This window comes from Alosa sapidissima, chromosome 17, assembly GCF_018492685.1.
Source record: "Alosa sapidissima isolate fAloSap1 chromosome 17, fAloSap1.pri, whole genome shotgun sequence".
Taxonomy (NCBI): Eukaryota; Metazoa; Chordata; class Actinopteri; order Clupeiformes; family Clupeidae; genus Alosa; species Alosa sapidissima.
Genome location: NC_055973.1, coordinates 15,979,730 through 16,000,610, shown reverse-complemented (window position 1 = coordinate 16,000,610; position 20,881 = coordinate 15,979,730). Strand labels below are relative to the sequence as shown.

At 42.0% G+C, this 20,881-nt stretch overlaps 1 protein-coding gene across 1 annotated transcript in view; it reads right to left on the bottom strand.

The window, feature by feature from the left end:
- The window catches only part of waca (WW domain containing adaptor with coiled-coil a), a 37,298-nt gene that overhangs the window by 8,166 nt on the left and 8,251 nt on the right, over positions 1 to 20,881 (bottom strand). Inside the window, exons 4-10 of the mRNA XM_042067772.1 lie at positions 20,353 to 20,444; positions 16,767 to 16,882; positions 15,596 to 15,708; positions 11,330 to 11,581; positions 2,935 to 3,057; positions 1,922 to 2,070; positions 1,606 to 1,721 (exon numbers count right to left, since the gene is read on the bottom strand). Coding sequence (XP_041923706.1) covers positions 1,606 to 1,721; positions 1,922 to 2,070; positions 2,935 to 3,057; positions 11,330 to 11,581; positions 15,596 to 15,708; positions 16,767 to 16,882; positions 20,353 to 20,444 — 961 coding nt within the window. The remainder of the gene's footprint in view (positions 1 to 1,605; positions 1,722 to 1,921; positions 2,071 to 2,934; positions 3,058 to 11,329; positions 11,582 to 15,595; positions 15,709 to 16,766; positions 16,883 to 20,352; positions 20,445 to 20,881) is intronic.

Below are 20,881 nucleotides of genomic sequence, written 5' to 3'. Positions count from 1 at the left end.
TTTCCAGTGATTATTTTAAAAGGGTATGGATAATTGTGGACATGCCATTTTTCATAAAAATTTTAAAAAAGATTTTTTAAAAATTTGATTCCATGTTTCTACCACATTGTCTTACAGCCTTTTGGCATGTGGCAGTGTCATTTTCAGTCAGAACAAACATTGGTCAACAGAAAATCAATATTAAATCAATATTTGCCAGGGGTATGAATAATTTTGTTCTTAACTATATGTTAGTAGCCTCCTTATTTATGAAAGACAATTCAGACACCCTTTCCCCCCTGGCACTCAAAATTTAGCAAAGGCTACAGCCACACCACAGAGTCGTGATTGGCTCAGCAGCTAAGCAGAAGGGTGACATGAATGTATAGATCTCTATTAATTGGCCTAGTGATTCTGTTTAGAGACATGTCTTAAGTTCTTAATATCAAAATGTTTGTTTGTCTTTCAATCCAATCAATCAAGTCTTTGTGTCTTTTGGAGAAATTATAAACTCAATGACATAACTAATTTCTCTACAAGTAACAAAAATAACTCCCCAGTCTTTTATAGCCTACCCATTTATATAATTATTCATAGAATTGTATGCAATTTCAAAAATAAAATTTGAAATTAAACAAATGTTAAGAACTGTATAGCATTTTGGGGCCCCATTACATCGCATCATATCGAATCACACAGAATCGTTCTGTATTAAATTGTATCATTTCTGAATCGTATCGTAGCTTATGCATCTAGATACATATCAAATTTATATGGGAGAAAGGAACATCCCCATCATAACCCTAATTTCTCCACATCAGTTATGCAATTTCCTGATACACCACTAGATGGCACCATCTACCTGCTTGATGAGAGCAGTCGTAATGAGGTAGAGATCAGAGACTCTCCAGGGTCTGCTGTCAGCTCCTATTTAAATAGCCCATTCACAACACATCACACTGAGCTTCTGACTCCAGAGCAGACAAGCCATCTGCACCACACCACGGACTACAGCAGACAGACTGCGGAGCCTGATCCCAGAGCTGTGTGGGTGGAGCAGGACGAAGTGGGGCACATTTTACACACTAACACACACGACCCACATTCCAGCACTCATGTGCACATACAGCCTGCTAGTGCAAGCTCCCTCTAAGGAGCTTCCACCACCGGAAAAGTAAACTGAAATCACTGCGTGCGTACACATAAACAATCATAAACGCACACCATAGTCTCAAACATACGCGTGTTCATCTATCGACAGGAGGCGGAAGCACAAATATGGGTCATATGTCGGCTCAGCGAGAACCAGCACATGTGCGCACACACAGCAAATGGTGTGAGAGCTCATTCATAGCGCATTGTGATGCTCAGCCAGAGGGCATCAGTAACCCGTCAAGGCAGCTAGCGCACACGGACACCTCAAATCCAACTCCCACAGTCAGTCAGTCACAAGTGTACAACCCACTCCATGAAGAACTTCCATATCTTTTGCGTGTGTGTGTGTGTGTGTGTGTGTGTGTGTGTGTGTGTGTGTGTGTGTGTGTGTGTGTGTGTGTGTGTATATATATATATATATATATATATATATATATATATATATATATATATATGCGTGTGTGTGCTCACCTCTGCCTCTGAAGGTTGCGGGGAGAGCTGGCCGTGTCGTGGTGCTTGTCTGAGGGGAGGGGCTGCTGGGGAGAGGGTTGAGGGTGAGAGCCGGCCTTTACAACAGGTGTGCTCACCTGAGAGAGAGAGAGAGGGGGGGGGGGGGGGTTGGCACAAAAGACAGTAGTAAAAAGGAGAGGGTCAGACAGGTACAGACCAAACTAGTGAGCCAATATCAAAAAATCAGGTAGCAGCCACTTCCTAAGAAATCCATTACACAATATTTACTGAAAATGTTTAAGACACTCATCGGACACAAGCAGAGAGGCTTTGGTACCTTGGTCTGTGTGGTGACGGGTGGCGTGCTGAGCAGTGGCTTGTGGGATGCGGTGTTGGTCTGGGGGGTGCTGATCCGGGGGGACACGTAGGAGCGGGGTGATGAGGCGTCTGAAGTCAGAGACATGGGCGACTGGCTGGACTGCTGGGCTGCTCAGAGAAAGGACAAGAGAAGCACACGCACTCAAGACTCCACTCAAGATAACTGCTCTGAGATTGCACCTGTATAATACATACAATATAGGTACTGAGGGAAGTAAGTGTCTTCATTTGGAAGTGTGTAGCCCTAGTGTCCTCCTCAGCTGGTTAGTCAACAGCGTGTGTAGGCTAAACTCAAAAATACCAGATAAATGTTAATAGCGACCTAGCCATTTAAGTGTGTCAAAAAAAAAAAGTCTAGTGTTCATGTATCCACTAACACTGTATTATGTCATGTATGAAGATTATACTGTAGCAGATGTCTCTAAGAATCACAGCCGGCCGCGGCCGTTACAGTAGAATTCTAACAAGCCGTCGACGGCAAGGCATGTATCCATGTGGCCTGGGAAGACAACTGGGTAAGCAGGAAGAGCAGTACCACATTGGTAACAGAGGTGAGTGAACGAGACAGCGGTAGAGGGGTGTGTGTGTAAGCAGTCTGGGTAGGCAACAGCAGCCTGAAGGAGACTTCCCATTGCACGCGGAATGCGCTTCGCTTGCCACTAGGTTGCTCTTGGTTGAGGTCATTTACATTTTTTTTTTTGTTGTGGTTGCCACAGGGCTCAGCGCAAAACCCCCATGATTTACAGCGTGCCTCAATCCAAAGTTCAACATGATTGAATTTCGACTGCGGCATGCGCAGAACAGGCAAAGCGGCAAAACGCCGCTTGCGCTATGCTTTGCTCGGCACTGTGCAAGCCATTGACAATAATGGGTTTCATAGCGCAGCGCTGGCGTTTGCGCATGCAATGTGAACCCTGCTTGAAGAGGCAGGAAGGTTGGCTGTACCCGTGGGTGTTGTGTGAGAGTCTCTACCTTGGTTAGACAGCTGGGCAGCCTGGGAGAGCAGGGAGGTGATGTTGAAGGCAGACGGACCGGCCGTGAGGATCTTGTGGAGCATAGACTGCAGCGACGCTTGAGTCACAGCTGCTGTCAGAACTAGAGTGTGAAAAACAGAACGATAGATAGATAGACAGAAAGAAAGAGAGAGAGAAAACGAGCAAAAAAAAAAAAGGATTGCATTAATTAACTGAACTCTCACATCTCACTAAAGCTTCATTTGGGCAGCAGATTGGAACTAAACATCAGCTTGTGCCACAAGGACGGGGAGAGAGCCATTGGCAAGAAACCTGCAGGAGAATCTCACGGAGAACCATGGGAGGCGCTTAAAGAACCAAAACATGCTTAGAACCTTTCATCGGAGGTCTGATCACAGTACAGCAGTAATTACATGATCAGAACATGAGCTATAAATCCTCTCTGGTTAAATGACACTAAGAGACACACAAAATACCACATACTTCAAAGGTTGAATTATGAGTCATGATTTCATCACCACAATGGTGATATTTAATTCAACACAGCAATTGAGAGAGATTAACAAATCTGACAGAATTAGACCTGACTATGAGAAAAGACTATGAAAAGCACTACTCACATTATTATCCCACAATCACACAACTGTATGTTTCACAAGAAAAGTCTCTTTGCTTTATCAACGGTTAAGCTTAAGTGAGAGCAGCTGTTTGCTGGAAAGTACTAGTACTAGTCTGCAACCTCTGAAGAAAGCAATCTAAAAGATAGATTGGATATGGCCAAGTTGCCACTTCTTTAGATACTTTCAGCTAGCAAAGTAAGTTATGTTGTCCATGTAGGCTAATGCACGTGGTTAAACTTAATTTATCATAGTAGCCTGTTTATAACATCAACCAATGGGTACTCAGATAATGCAGATTTTTAAAAATGCCAATAACTCGCAATGTTACTCAAAGTGAAACTATATTTTCTGATTATAGAGCCATTTGTTTTTCCATAATCCTGTTTAACGTTACATAGGCCTACCAACAAACAATCTGCGTCAAAAAGTGATTATTTCCACTAAATCCATAATCATAATGAGAGGTGAAGATAACTGATGGATGCTGGATGGCCATGCCTCTGCAAGACACCATACATTGTGTACAGTATGCTGTACTGATATTACCAGTGAATGGCAGTGAAATCTGATGACACAGACCTAACCAAGTATGTGGTTTGTACTTGGTGTTGAGGAGTACCTCAACACCAAGTACAAAGACGACTGTGGATGACCTGTTAAGTTTGGCATCCACACTTGACCCCCCGCTTCAAAAACCGTTACAATGATGATGACCAGATTAAAGTCACTGCGTCATCAATTACAATACAATCACTGAACTCATGGCTATGACAGTGGAAGACCGCCCTAACCCAGGTCCCTCAACTGCTGCAGCTATGGCTACAGCTGCAGAAGGTGGAGCAAGTGGTGGTGGTGATGACACCAGGGAGGCAGCAAAACAGACCAAAAAGCCTTTTGGGAGGTACTTCAAAAAACACAAAGTCGGAGGAGAGGACTCACTGGCTACGGCCATTGAAAAGGAGCTCAAGAGCTACTTAATGATACCGGAGGTGGACAGTGACGTTAATCCACTTGATTGGTGAAAATCACAAGAGGTAAATTTCCCCAGACTGGGGAAACTTGCTAAAAAATATCTATGCATCCCTGCCTCGAGCAGCCCTTCAGAAAGGGCATTCAGCACTGGAGGAAATGTTGTAACATGTCACAGGGCTGCAGTTAAACCTGACAGTGGACAGAATGGTGTTCTTGGCTCATAATTTGAAGTAAATGTATATCGGCTCCTACACACAGTTGCGTGCGTTGCAGTGCTGGAGACGCATCCCATTCACTTTACATGGGCTCACGTCATCCGTTGGCGAACTGAATTGTGGGTCCGTTGCGTCGCGTTTCTCCCGTTGCTCGCGTTGAGAAGTTCAGCTGTTGCTGCACCGAAAGACGGACTGATTTGGAAGTGCACCTTTTGGGCAGATTTTCCTTTTAATTTTTGTGTAATCTTTGTACTGAGCAGTTAGGCCATAGGTTGTAAGGCAATATCTATCAAGGGCACAACCCAAGGAGTGGACTTGTATGACCAGGTTTCTGGGATCACTGAATTTAACGGGAAGAAACGTTGGACTGCTAAAAAGAATTCAGGACAATGTGAGAGGAAGAAAGGCCTGAGTTGGAGGTAATTTTCCTACACCATCATCCACTAGGAATCCCTTTGCAAGACTGTTTTGCGCTTTGATCACATAGTGAAGGTAGTGGTAAAACTTGTGAACAGCATACGAGCGAGGGGGCTTATTCATCGCCAATTCATTAAATTCATAGAAGAAACCGATGCTGACCACCAAGACCAATGTCCGTTGGCTAAGTTTGGGGAAAGTGTGCTGGCGAGTGTGGGAGCTCAGAGACGGGATCGTGTCATTTTTGGAGCTGAACGTAAAGCTACAAGGAAAGGATCAATTGGTGCATGACATGTACTCGAACTAGGGATGCACAATATATTGACGGCCGATATATTATTGGCTGATAAATGAAAAAATGTAAATATTATTATCAGTCCGTTAACAGAATTCCGGCCGATAATTTGCGCCGATTTTTTCTTTTTTAAAGCCCTAATTTCCGGTCTAGGCATACGTAAGGCCCATCTGGCTACACTGAGCTACTTGAGCTTGGTTGGCTATACTTCTTCCTCAATAATGTCAGCGGTATGAATGTATTTCACCATTCTAACAAGATCTGTAGATCTGCGTTGAATCTGTGCATCCCATTCAAAATGCTAACCATCTCTGCTTCAGTTCCAGACAGGTCATCATTATAAGTTATTAAAACCATCGGGGCTAACCCCTTTGTAGACAGGCATAAGATACAGTCTTAGTTGCAGCTTTATTCAGTCACCCACAGTTGAAACTAAACAACAAGTTTCCCTCACAAACTCTGATTTGGTCAGCTTAGCAGTTTAAGTGTTTACTCCTAAATAAAAACAATTCATACACTGTCGCTAGCCACTCACTCGCAATTCACTGCTGTCAGGTTTACTTAAAGGAGCCACACATAGGGCTAGGCTATTGCTATTTTGTTGACTGCTGTACCATTGAGAACTATATACTATATGGATAGAATGGATGGATTCTATATACACTACAGTTCTATCCATCAATGGTGGTAGGAAAAATTACTGCAATTAAATGGTGCTTATGCCCAAATCACTTCACATTTTTTTTTCAAGAGCAATATTATCAGTTATCGTATCGGTATTGGCCACAACAAACCAATAAATATCGGTTATCGTTATCAGCCCTAAAATTCCATATCGGTGCATCTCTAACTCCAACGTGAAAGCTTTTAAAGCCAGATTGACTTTATTTTCAAAACAAATCACACAGAAATGATCAGGGTTCTAAATTAACTTTTTTGATCACCAGCCAATGTGGCTGGTAACTTTCTAAAGTTACTAGCCAATCAGAATTTCTGCTAGCCAATTTGTTTCCGGTAAAAATAAGATAATTATGAGTTTATGAGATGAGTGTCACTGAATGCATTTGATCTTTATTAACATTGTTTGCATGGATATACTATCTATATCTCTGTCGATATCCTCATCCCCTGCTCCATTCCTCTTCTCGCCCCCATAAGTCTGTCCCAACCACCGCCGCATTTAGTTTAATCTTAACTTAATAAAAATGAGATATCAATCATCATCAACTATGACAAGCCAGCTGGAAGCTGCTACTCGTTTTCTCCCACTCACGTGTGCTCAGACGCGTTCTCAATTAAATGCAGTAGCATACAGTGTTGGGAGTAATGCATTAAAAAAGTAAAGTAATTACAGTAATGCATTGCTTTTTGCTGTAATGCAGTAATGTAAGGCATTACCAACAAAATTTCAGTAAAATACAAGTACAATTCTCAGTAACTGAAGTTACTTTGCTTTTTAATCCAAAATTGAGAAATGCTCAATTGGCACCAGAGAAGATTATCCAAGAATTAAAAAAAGTCATCTATGCTGGTCATGGAATTTGATTGCCTTGTTTAGATGACTGTAGAAAGGGAATTTAAGTTCTCTGCCATTCATGCAACAGATCTAACATGGTTAGGCTATACTTCTCATTTGACTGTGAGAATAGTGAGAATAACTAAAATGTTGCTTTTACAGACAAAGATCGTAGCCATTATTCTCAAACTATTTGCATTAAGTCTACACCACTGTAAGTGGAAGTAAAGGCAACTAGCAATGATGAAAACCATTTAAAGTCAACATACAATTTCACTATGGCTAATGGCTATATTTTACTATATTAACTTGTGAGTGACCTTTGGGGCCTACATTGTCCCATGAGCCATAACTGCAACCATTATATTTTTCTTTTGTTAGCCTTAAGCCTAGCTCATTATGCCATACCACATCACCTCCTGCCATGTAATGAGCTGCATTGAACACATCAAGATCTATTAAGAACACCAAATCCATATTTCCTGTTATTTTGGTGAAAGCAATGTAAACGTAGTGTAATGCCTTACAATTCAAAGACAGTAATATTGTAATGTAACAAATTACTTTGAGATGACGGTAACAAGTAATAAATAATGCATTATGCTTTTGAAGTAACTTGCCCAACACTGGTAGCATAGGGCCTACGTTCAAGTTGGATCTTTATAGAGAGGACCCGAAAAGTATCATCTTTATGTATGCTGTTGGTGCATGTTTACATTGTATACTTTCTCTAACAAGAGTAAAAAACAGTTTGCAGTCCAGCTAGGCCTACTATTTATTGGCTAAATATTGGTCCCTCCTCTCTCTCTACGCACAGTGCGTGATGCGTGTGGTGGTGGTGGTGATCACTGATCAGGCAACTTTTTAAAACTGATAATTTTCGCCTATACAAGCTTCTCACGTTCCTCTCCATCTTCAGCTATAGACAATAAAATAAACGATCTTGCTGCTTCAGGTTTTGCGGCCTCCACTACATGACATCAGCCTCGCACAAAGGAAATAGGCTAGGTAAACAAAATGCGTTAATTGTGTTAATATTTCGTTACGTGTTATGTATTTGTGTTATGTACATATGCTATGTACTTTTTACTTTACTGGCTAACTCCCTCCTCCTTCAGTCTATGCTCCCTGCTCTGGCTCCGTTCGTTCTTCTAATTCCTTGAGTTTTCTGGTCGACGCTCCGTTCGTTTGAGTCTCTCGCGCTGGTTTCACTCCAATCTGCGCTCCGTCAATGGGCGTATCACATAGCATTACGGCACAGTGGTCATGGGAAATGTAATTATGGAAGTAGGCCTACTGCCAGGGGGGATATATGACCGAGAGCACGTAATGCCTCATGCATCACCAGCCAAACTGGCTAGTAAGTTTTTATTAACACCCGCCAAAATTAATTTTAACCCGCATTTGGCGGGTTGGCGGGTGTTAATTTAGAACCCTGGAAATGATTCACTCATTTCCCCACATTGGCGACGATCAAAGAGGCCCCTCTGCATGCAAGTAAATACGGCAAATCACTGGACATCCTGCACGCAGAATTCTGCCGTCGAGAAAATTGAGAATCCTACTTTAACTGGTGTCATGCCCAGTCACTGGACTAGTAAACAGCAGCGGAGCTGCAATTGGAGCTGATCGACCTGCAGTGCGACTCTGTCCTAAATGAGAAGTTCAACTCAAGGAGTTTTATCCATTGCTAAACGAGAACAAGTTTCCAAACATCCGGCAGGTGGCCCAGAGGATACTGGTGTTATTTGGCTCGACCTATGTGTGTGAGCAAACTTTTTCAGTGTGACGAACCTCAACAAATCAAGGCAAAGAGCGCAGCTCACTGATGAACATTTGGGGGCTATACTGTGTCGCCACAAGTAAAATTACCCCAAACATTGATGCTCTCGCAAAAAAGGGGGACCAACAGCACTGTTCCCATTGAAATTGAATAAATTGAATGAACAACTAATGGAGAGTTGTTTCTTTGGTTTTTAGGAAATATGTATTGTTGCATGTCTGAGTTTAACAACATTATGTGCAGGTTAATGTGTGTAGCCTACTGTTCTGTGATAGGCTGTGTTACCTAGGCCAATGTTGGGGTGCCACTCATTGTTCATGCCTGTTCAGTGATGGAGGTTGTGAGGCGTGGTTGTGGCCAACAACAACCACAATAATATAATAATAATAATAATAATAATAATAATAATAATAATAATAATAAGATAATTACGCAGTAGATTCTTAGCATGTATTTCAATAACAATGAATGGTACAGTATGTATTGCATGTAACTGATGTCATTTTGTAAATGTAATTTTGCCTCATTAATTGGTGGTCCGGCCCGCCGGCCAATTTTCAAAACCCAATGTGGCCCTTGAGCCAAAAAGTTTGCCCACCCCTTTAGGGTCCTAAAGTTGAAAGCTACCAGGATGGAAGTAACCTCCTTAAAAAGCCTCAATGTATTCGGAGTTCAGTCTAGTCTATATAACTGAGCATTGTATATTTTCAGCAATGGTCATGGTATTGTCTTGAGCATAAAATGGCAGAGGTTTAAAGGGGTGGTTCAGGATTTTGGACATAGGACCTCATTTCCAAGTTAGCAAGTGTGATCTGGCTTCTGACAAAAGTTCTGCTCAAAACGTTGCTGCACAGCAATGCTTCGCATCGGGCACTGTTAGGACATTCCAATTGAAAACAATGTAATTAAACTGATATCATTAACACTTGCTTGCATCACATGTAGTTAGGATTTGGTGTAAGCAAATAGTCTACCAGATGTGGAGTTCAATCAACTAATAAACAGCTCTTATGGAACACCTCAGTGTCAACGAGTCATGCAAACAAACATCTCCAAGACTGACAATTTACGAACATTCCCAGAAACAAAAAAAGGGTCACTTAACCTCAAATTTTCATAAATATTAGAGTCTGGGAGGTTCAATTCTCCAGCGTCTATTAAAAGTCTGCTTTGCTCTTAATCATATGGTGGAGCTGGCCTGACACTCATCTGTGCCACCTTGGCTTGCACTCAGCAACCTCAGCAAGCCCAGCGCTGGTCCAACCTGCTCAGTAAAACTCAATGCCGGAGTTTCCAGTCACGTTTAGCGTCTAGTATGTCACATTAAGTTAGCAAAAACAGAGAAGTGTAGAGAACAGATGACAGAGAGAGAACAAAAGAAGGGCAAGGGGTGAGAAGTATATAACGTCCTTTAGTCAGAACCGCTCTGTTAACATAGAATAACAAAGAACCTTCAAATAAAACTCAAAAGGCGCTTCAGGAGCTTCCTAGGGTCACCCAGGAAAAATTCCGGCATCAAATGTGTTTGGAAGTGGAAAAGTCAACAGCAGACATTCCTTAGCCATCCTGCTCGGCCTCTTCCCAAGAGTGGTCATGTGTGTGTTTACCAGTGCTGGCCAACCTTTCTTATGCACGCTCAGTCAGAACCGCATACTGGAAAACAAAATATTAGCTTCACAGCAGCCACCACTAAAACTCCAGCACTGCAGAGAAGAGCTGAGTCCAACCTTGAAGCCTATAAAGGCTGGGTGACATTACAGTCAGCCTCACAGAGCTGAAAACAGCTGCTCCACATCATGCATGATTTAGTTGAACAGAAATCACACTGTACCATGTGGCCGTGCTCCAGAATCCATGAAAGACGTGAATGAAGATCAGCTGAAGGGCTGTTATAGTTATGAAGTAAGTGTGTGTGTGTGTGTGTGTGTGTGTGTGTGTGTGTGTGAGAGAGTGAGTGAGATATTGAGAATTTCAGCATTGATAGATCTGAGTTTAACTACTGTGGTGAGCATTACACATTTGCTGAAGAATCAAATGCAAATCACACCACCAAGGTTTACACTGCTGGCACACACTTTGCAATAGAAAATACTGAGCCTCTTCATCCAGCAGTCACCAATAAAAACAAAGTTGTCAAGTAACACATGACGCCTCAAACAAGGCCAAGACACTCTTAGAAGCAGTTTGAGGTAGACTGAACTGGTGTGGTAAACAACTATGCATGGTTCTGCCATCACACTGCAAATTCCAAAGGCTATGCTGCAGATATCTTCAGGAAATCCTTCTTCATATAAAGGTGCTGATCGAGACGGGCTGATGCCTTTTTGCAAATCATACATCTACATCCATAACTACCTCTGAACGCCAATTTAAGTGTCCTGGCCCTGGAAATTGTAACCATTTGAAATTTTAAGTTAATAAGGATAAAAAGACACTGAGCTTTTCTTTCATTTTTTGTACCACTTTCCCCTCATCTCCACAGCTTGATATAGGCCATGATAACACAGGCACTGAGGCCTTCTGATTGGAATAAATTAACACACACACACACACACACACACACACACACACTCACCCTCATTGATCTTGGCCATGTCCACGCTGGCGTTGTTGAGCTGCAGGGCAGTCTGCAGCGCGGGGAGGAGCTGTCTCAGGAGGGACGGGTCCTGGAGCAGGGTGGGCGCGACCGGGGACTGCAGCACCGGGGAGACGGTCACCGTGGAGACGGAGGCCGAGCCGGCCTGAGCGGCGGCGCTGGCCACAGATGACGAGGAAGAGGAGGACTGAGACGTGCAGGAGAGGGAGGATGGCTTCTCTGATACGGACTCTGTGAGAGGGGATGATGAAGATGGACAAATGAGGACAGAGGCCTGTCAGCCATGCATACATTTCACCTGCTGCCAATTACAGACTAGAAATGGCCATCTCGAACAATCCTCCATATCAGACTACCACGGTTATATATGCAAATGCATAAATTCTATGCAGGATCAAATGCCAGGACCAGACCACGCAATGTTGTCATCTTTCATGATTACCATGTCAGGAATCATAGTCAGGTCACATTGACATCGACTAATTATTGTTCACATTTTTGTGTCATCAGGGAACAGCATCAATCTCTTTGCCATGTCTGCAGAGAGCAGTCCATCATGTTACTGGTAAACTCCAGAGTATGTTGTAGGAGGATCAGAAATTTCAGATCATGCCAGACATTTGGTCAGGGTGTAGCAAAGGCTGATTTATGCTTCTGCGTAGAATTGACAGCGTAGCCCTGCAGAGCCCTCTGCGTCGCCGTGTACCCCCTCTGTCGCCTGACGTACACCTTCAAAAACGCATAACTTTGCGTCAAGTCGACGCAGACTGCAAGGATTGTGATTGGCCAACTCGCCCTGTGTGTTGATAACCGGCTGCTTCGAGCAGCCTACTACAGGTAGTAGCAACATGCTAGTTTGCTGACATAAATGTAAATCATGTAAATCAGGTTTCTAGGCCAAGTATACTTGCGTATACAAGGAATTTGGTCTCTGCATTTATCCCATCTGTGAATTGGTGAACACACAGAGCACACAGTGAACACACAGTAAGGTGAAGCACACACTAACCCGGAGCAGTGAGCTGCCTTGCTACAGCAGCTGTTCCCACTGGTCGGGGATCTAAGGCCACAACTTACCCATATATTTTGCACATATTTTGGTTAAAATGACGGGGTTATCTGATTGTAGTGTCTATTTGTCAATAACATTAAGAAATCAGCACATCGCCAGCATTATTTTGTGAGCAGATGTGGAAAGTGTGCTTGCTAGCATAACAAACCGACTATCTATTTCTCCATAACTTTTACAAAATCTAAGCATGAAAAGGCCAAACAAATAACATCAACATTCCAACACAGCAGCCTATGGAGTTTGCTACTGTGACTACCGTTTCAGTGGTGAACTACACAGACAGGTTTGTGACGGCACTGAGGCAATCTCTTCTGTCTTCAGCAACCCACCAAAACTAGAACTCAAGACATTTCAGGTTCAGCCACAAGCTCAGAAATTACTATGAAAAGAAAACAGTGGAGACGTTTTCTCTGTTGTACCACAGACACACACACACACAGACACACACACAGACACACACACAGACACACACAGGTAAGGGCGGTGGTGGGAAGACCAAATAGGCATAGCGACACAAGTTCCTTGATATGCGCCATAATGTCAGCATAGACCATTACTCACTGTGCTCTGTATTGCAATGTAGAGGGCAAAGGCAACAAAGATAAACAAATATATTATTGGTGGTGGTGATGAAATGGATATGGAAAAGAATATAATGGACACAAAGTGGCTGCTTGATTGTTGTTGCTGATAATTGTTTGGTGGAGTGTACAGTTAATACACAAGGTAATAGGGTAATTCTTTGTAATAAATTAGCTCTAACAACCAGGTAATTATTACAGCGCATGAAAATGCACCGTTTTGTTATCCAAATCGTTCTTCTTCTTCCCACCAAATTTCTGCGTCTAATTCAGCTTCAACCCTTTAACGTAGAAACTTAGTAGTATAGTATTATAGTAGAAACACTACAATAATTCACTATTAAATAATTTAACTATTTAAACTACTCAACTATTTAACTGTTCAGCCATTTCAACTGTCAGTTGTTATCAACTATGACTCCTGCCAACTGTTTCCAAATAAAAGTTTGTTTTGCATTTTATGTTACTATACAGTATGTTTTCCATTTTCATGCACTGGTAATTTCCTCGAAATTACATTTTCTAGTTTGATTTGATATGAAACACTCATAGCCAATTTATTGTGTTAATTTAAGCCAGCTGTGTTGAATGTTGAAATTTGATCTACAAGACAAGTTAGTACTATGACAGCCTCTGCCTGCTTCTGTGTCCCGTGTGTTCTGCGTTACAGTTCTGGAGGCACCTGGGCCCGGTGATTCCACTTTGTTGGAGTGAGGGGAAACCAGATTCTCCCTCCCTCTTGCGTGGCTTATTGTTATATTGCCTTTACCATGCGACACCATACTTTCAGGGCTTACCAGACATTTTTGAAGAAGTCACAGGCTGCCAGGCATATTGCCTATTATCAAATCTTAAACGGTCCAGCCTGTGCCTGAAAACTTTAAGCCCTGTACATTCCACTGATCTATGCAAACGCCTAACTCAAATGGCTTTACTGATTTCCACGCTCCATGGCTTCAGTTACGTTGTCCATGTTTGCGTTTGTTTTTGTCATGGTTTTCTAGCCAAATCATGACAGTACACTGTTACACTGCTGCAACTGGTCAGGCCAACCAGGTTGTAGATGTAGAAATTTCTCAGATTTTATGTCAGATCATTATCAATGATCTGATATTCAATGATCAAGAGAAAATAGAAATAGAAACCTACGGCTCCTAACGGGAAGCGAACATTCATAACATAAGACAGCAGTGACTGGTGTGGACCAAATCAATCCTTGCAATATATCAGAGCAATTGATCCTCCACTATTTTTGTTTACGCCTGCTAAATACTATAACTAAAACTCTTATCAATACATATTGTGCAAATCTGAGGCAATGATACTGAAATCCGTTCAGGTTCCATCCATGACCCCTTTTGTGGATATCTGCTTGTGTTCCTCCAATATCGACAATTAAAAATGAACACTCAATTGTATTACTGATGTCAGATTACACTTTTTAAATTCAGTTTTTGGATGAATCACAGCTCAGCTGTATGCAGCGGTTAAATCCCTCCTTAAGTTCAGCAACACAAGAACATCTTTTTCATTCACCCATCATCAATAGACCTGTCGCTAAGCGCCACCCTTAGAACGCTGATGAGCCAATGACAGTCCAGCCTTTATGGGACTCGGACATCAGCTCGGACAACTCCATAGGAAACAACAGGGAGGAGGCATGAAATGACAAATTAATGGTTATTTATGGAGTTTATTAACTCAAAAATCCGACGGATAACCATGGTCAAAAGCTTTGCATGGGGGACATGTAATACTGATAGCCGGTACCCCGAGAGGCTAGAAAACGGGGTATATTTTTCATCAACAGTTGCCTACAGGACGTCTCTCGCGTTTGCAACAGCTCGACGTAATGTAGGCTAGTAAGCCAACAACGTGGGCACAGGTTCCCTGTTAAATGCACATTAACCAACTACTATATTCTTACTACATCAAATATTAACATAACCTAACATATCTTAGTATCAATCTTCCGCTAGCTAGCTAGCATTAACGTCCGTGGTTTTTGCACGGTGATTTGCACGGCTACTCGCCACAACTGCTTGTCACCCCTCCATAGCATAATTAAGTCCCTTTTGATAACTTCTGGAGGAAAGCAAATCCTTCATCGACCAAAACGTCCTCAAAGCCTGCTTTCATATACTGTCAGCTGCCATTGTCCACAATGTATTTCTAATCAAGTCTGGTTTGTTTGTCCGAGTTCACACGGTAACAATGGGGGGGGCGGAGCTTAGCGACAGGTCAATTCTAAACTCAGACAGGTTACGCACATCCCACAACTCAAATGGGCTCCATGACATTATGTGACAACCCTGTTCTGCTATTATTTTATGTGCTTAAAATCATGATTTGCTAAAACTTTGCATCTTTAAAACTGCAGCGGTTTAGCACAGAGAATGTTAAATGCCATGAAGTGCACGCCTAGTCACAGGCACCCATCAAACAAACACTCAAATTCACCGAAAGCCAGCTTAAGCATGACATATGGATACAGAATGGTTTGTGAAGGGCCCTCATCTAATTTTTCTAAAAGAAATCTCAAAACAAATCACCACTCAAAAGACTACATCTGCCAGAATGCACAACACTCACTGTTAGGGAAGCTGGAGGCAACCGTAGCCTGCATGGCCTCCCGTCTGTAGTCTCTGTCTTTGGGGAAGCTGTTGACTACCGTCGTCTTGGCAGCCTCCTTCTGCCTCTGCTCTCTGTTTCAAACACAGGGAAAAAAAATAATTAATTCAAATGAATAGCATCTTTGAAACACTATTCTGACAGAAGGAGACACCCCTCAAGCATTAATTGACTTAAACAGGCCAACAAGGCCTACAATTTCTGTACTGTCTAGAACAAGAGCTCCAGGACAACAAAGGATTAGTAAATATTACTTTTGTATATGCGACATGGCAACTATGCCTGCCATTCAGAATCTTCAACTCAACGGTATACAATGTTATTCCTTGATAACCAGACTACTACAGTGCCAAATTGACCTCTGTGTACAGGACACTGCTATGAAAGTCATCATGTAGAAGTAGAAAGTAGATGAACAAAAAGCAGGTAGCGCACCTTTCTTTTAATGAAAAGCTTAAAAACATGACTAAGAATAGTGTTCACAAGCAGCAGGGAACCTAGCTCTCCCTGCAGAGAGCAAGTGGTAAAGAGACACAAGGACCTTCAGGTCACGTCTGTCCGGTGAACAAATCCTAGATTCTGACAAACAACCAATATCCTCAATGTAGACGTTCTGATGTTTTTAATGCCATGCAAACATTTGCCAGCAGCATTTTTGAATGACAGCTGTGAATGTCAACAGATAATCAAATGTAAGACTATTTCGTATATATACTAAATGTTGCTAGCTAAAGAGCTAATGCTTATGGGCTACACATCTGATAAAAGTAAAACTGTACAGCATTTGTAGAACAAAACAAAACTAGGCTTAATAGCCTACTAAAATCATTCCGCCTGTATGGCTAGTTAAGAGTTCTCAACTTCTTTCCCACCGATTTTAAAGCAGAAAGAAATAGCTATTGTATTCACAATGTTGAGAAATTAAATCATATTTTTGACATGTTTTTGCTTTAATTACAAACTCAAGGCACCTGCTAAACAGCAATGCAACTCATGAGAATGGAGCTACAGAGTACACGTTTCATTCGTGTTTATCACCAACAACATCAATATCAAGAGAAATTCTTCTTAATAGCTGAGGTTGACTTCATCCTACTAAACAAAGAGTGTGTGTGTGTGTGTGTGTGTGTACCTTTCCAGCCACTCCTTAGGCTTCTCCCACTGTGAGACCTCTGTCCTGCAGTTGTAGTAGTACTTCTTCCCAGAGGAACTAATGTGCTCTGACCAGTCATCTGCAGGTTCATAGGGCTGGGACAAAGAAAACAAGGAACATTACTACATGTACAACAAATAAACAGAAACAAAGACATGCATGGGAGGGAAGAGCTTTCAAAGGCAAGTGGTAGAGCGAGACACACACACACGGACACACACAGCGTAAGCAAGACCCAGGACTGATACAAGGCAGACAAAAAGGGGAGCAACATTGAACAGGCACGGGGGGTGGTGGGCGAAGAGGTGAGGAGTGATGCAAGAGCTGGTAATGTGGGAGAGGCTGTGTATATGCGCTGTTCTCCGCCTAAAAGGTCTCTTTGATCAGGCAGCATCAACAATCGCCTCCTCTGATCAATACCACACACACAAACAAACACACACACACACACACACCTAGAAGTCATTCTGTAGATGGAGCCTAATGCCATCCTTACACCAGAAGACTTGATTTGGAAACGATTTTTAAAAAGACAACAGTCTCAGACCTTCTCACATCTAAAGACAAGCCATAGAGTTTTTAAAGTCACAGACTATGATTTTGAAATGACTCGAGATCTTGCATGGTCACTATTTACAAGACTGCAACTCGATTCCTTTAAATTATTTCCCATTGTGAACTAGATATCAACTAGCCTGGAAATCCAGACCCAAATCTAGAAAGATTTACGGTCTGGCTATGAGTAATGAAAATGGCCCAACTCGAGGGGTGGCACCAAGCATGCATTTGGAAATATAACTGCACGCAATTGGACGCTTAGCTACCGGCGGAGCTAACTGGTAGATTGGACTTGCCGTATCCGGTTGGCAAAACAGCAAAAATGTCTTTCTTGCAAAGGAAAGATTCAAGCGCCTGTCTTCTGTTATACCTAGCAAAGCAAAGTCTAACTCGTTCATTGTAGCGGCCAAAGACATTTCAAACAACTGGAGTTTATCCGTAGCCATCTTGCAACATTTACTGACTGATTCCGGACTCAGCACTGTCGTCATCTGTTTAGCTCGCCTCTGGCCCGCCTATATCAGATACACCGATGTGATTGGTGCAGCCCGGTCCAACGCCATGGGTAATGAGCATCATTATTGATTGCCAGAGTGACTCGCTGAGCAAATTCAAATTGTGCTCTCGCGAGAATCTGGATTTCCAGGGTAGATATCAACAGGAACTCAAACGATAGATATGAGTAGGCTAAGTCATATTTTCATGTTTCTGCAGCATTGTTTCATGTGTGACATTCCTAAACAAAAGAGTTGTTGTCATGTGGAATAGCGGGATAATAATTTATAAGAAACAAACTAACAAATAACCATTACAGCTACAGCTGTCGCCTCCTTTGCTCATTCCTGTTTGATGTTGGAGAAGGTCATTATGGGTTGTGATATTGTTCGTCACTACTTGCATGAGCCACGACTAAAAGACTTAAGATAATATCAAACATGTTTGATGTGGTCGTAACACCAAGAAGAGTCAGACTGGACTTAAAAGCGCTAAGATTGGCACCTTACACTAAACGATCTAGGATTTACAGGAGCGCGCCGCGACTCCAGTAAACTCCCATGATTTCATTCTGACTTTGGAAATTTAGTCGCTGACTGAAATCGCTCAGGCTAATATGATCATTTTGACAGATTCGACTGAGATTCGGTAATTTAATTACCAAGTCGACAAATAAGGACCATTCTTCCACGACGAGTCCTCTTATGTCTTATATGCTTATGTCATGGTCACCATTTTGAACATATTCAAGCCTCGTTTTGGGCGACTGTGTGAAATAAGTGTGCTACTGCTGCTTTTGTCATGTGACCAGTATACAAACTACAATCTCAGTGCTAAGATGTCATACTTTCAGCCCCATTACACAAGGCAATACTTTGGAGGACCACTGAGTCACTGCTTGTTGAAATAACTGCTCTCCTTTACCAAAACGATTAAGTGTTGAAGGCTTTGAGGCAAAGATCCCATCACATTTCCTTCCATGAGTCATATCATAACCTGTGTTTGTGTGCTTGCATACAAGCACATACACAAAGGTCAACAGTTTAGTCCTGTAATATGCTTGGAACATCAAAAAATTATGGTCCTGCAGATATTAACTGAAGGCAGGAAATGACCTGACCAGGAAATGACCAGAAGACATCACTGTTTACATGTCTGTTAGGGGTGTGCAAAAAAAAAAAAAAAAAACGATTCACATTTGTATCGCGATTCAAGCTCTACCGATTCAAAAACGATTAATAGAATTCCAAAAATCGATTCATATATTTTTTCCGTTTTGTAACGCCATTTAAACTATTTTCCTGAAAGAAGTTTAGCTCGCCATTCCCATAGATGGCGCCGCGTCCATTTTACATTCTTGACGCCTGGGCACTCTTTACTTGACATAATGAAAAGTATGATTTCAACAGAGGTAGCCCATAGCTGAGGTAGCCTAGTCGGCGCAAATGTGTGTAACAGACCACTGTCAATGGTCTGTCAATGACGGGTTTCATTGAAAGTAGACGGGTGGATCAGCTGAACTGTATAGAATGCATGATACAAGTTCAGTGTTGTGTGTGGCGAACTATTTGTTTCTCAGCAGAAGCCATGAAACGGTAAAAGGCCAACAAATCGATTTAAGACATAATTTATTAACACTTTGAGTGCTAAAAACGCAATATTGCATTTTTTGTTCACATGCGTTGAATGCCAAAATCTTGCGTTTTTAGCTTCTTCTTTTTTTTAATTACGAAAATAGACATTCTAACACACCTTATGTGCGATTTTGGGAACTCTATGATGAATAGAACTGAAATAGATGATCGAAAACTCATGAAACACACAATCTGGACATTTTATCATAACTCGGCTTTTGATGGTTTTGATGGTCGAATCAGTGACGCATGCACGTCAGGTCAAAATCAGGCCATTTATTTTCACTAGGTGTCTTTACAGGCAACACTTCTCAAGGCTCTAACAGCGCATATTTCATAAAAGACGCTATATCTTCATTTCTAGAAAAAAAAAAAAAAAAAAAAAAAAAAAAAAAAAAAAAAAAAAAAAAAAAACTAATTGATTAAAACTAGCCACTGTTTACTTTGGGATTTCTCAGGAACAGAGGCATGTAGAAATAAACGGTTTGTACCCACGGAGACCGTAAAGTCTCACCTTTTAAACGAGTCATAGTATGTGTCCATAGCTATAACATAGAATACGCTGTGGCTATACAAAAATCGTCAATGATCTAGATTGCTGGCACTCTGGGCCAAAGCTTCCGAAAACAGCACGGCATTCAAAGTGTTAAGTTGTTTTTCTATGCCCTGTTGGTATTTTCCTCATTAGGGGACAAGAGCATTACAAAATAAAGTATGCATTAGCAATGTAGCTAGCTCAGTGGAGGAGGAGCAATATTAAAACACACAGCTAGCGTATTCGTGCACTGGTGGCTAACTCACTAGGGAAGAAAGAGCATTACAACATGTCTAGTATTAGCATGCGTGCTGGCAGATAGCTCAGTAAAAAAGGTACTCACCGTGTCAGCCGTCCTGCTGGGGTTGGAATGGGAGTTGGCGCTGTGCAGAGCGCTGTGGTTGTGGGAGTTCTCCTGAGGGGAATAACTGGTCCCTGTAAAAACACATAAACCCACAACACAGAGACAGTGTTAGACAAAAGCACAACTCAAAATATAACCAAACACACAGAAAAGCACACAATATCAAATATCACACAAGCATAGACAATTTGAAAATATACATTACATGTGTAAAACTACAGACAAAATAAGGAACCCTGAGGCAGCTGAGGCCCTGAATCTTTACCGATATCCTCCCCTTCTTCAGAGGCAACTCTGTGCTAGGGACTGAGACACCAACGCAGGCATGAACGTTTTATACTCCTGAAGAGCTATGCTTCAACAGAACCTCAGACGGTGCAGCAAGAATTGACAACTGTCGAATTTTAGCCCTCTAGGCAAAACTATCAAACCAATTCACCAAGAATGTGACATGGACATTTTTGAAGCCCCCAAACAATACTAAAATTTGAAGCCAAAGTAAGTGAGA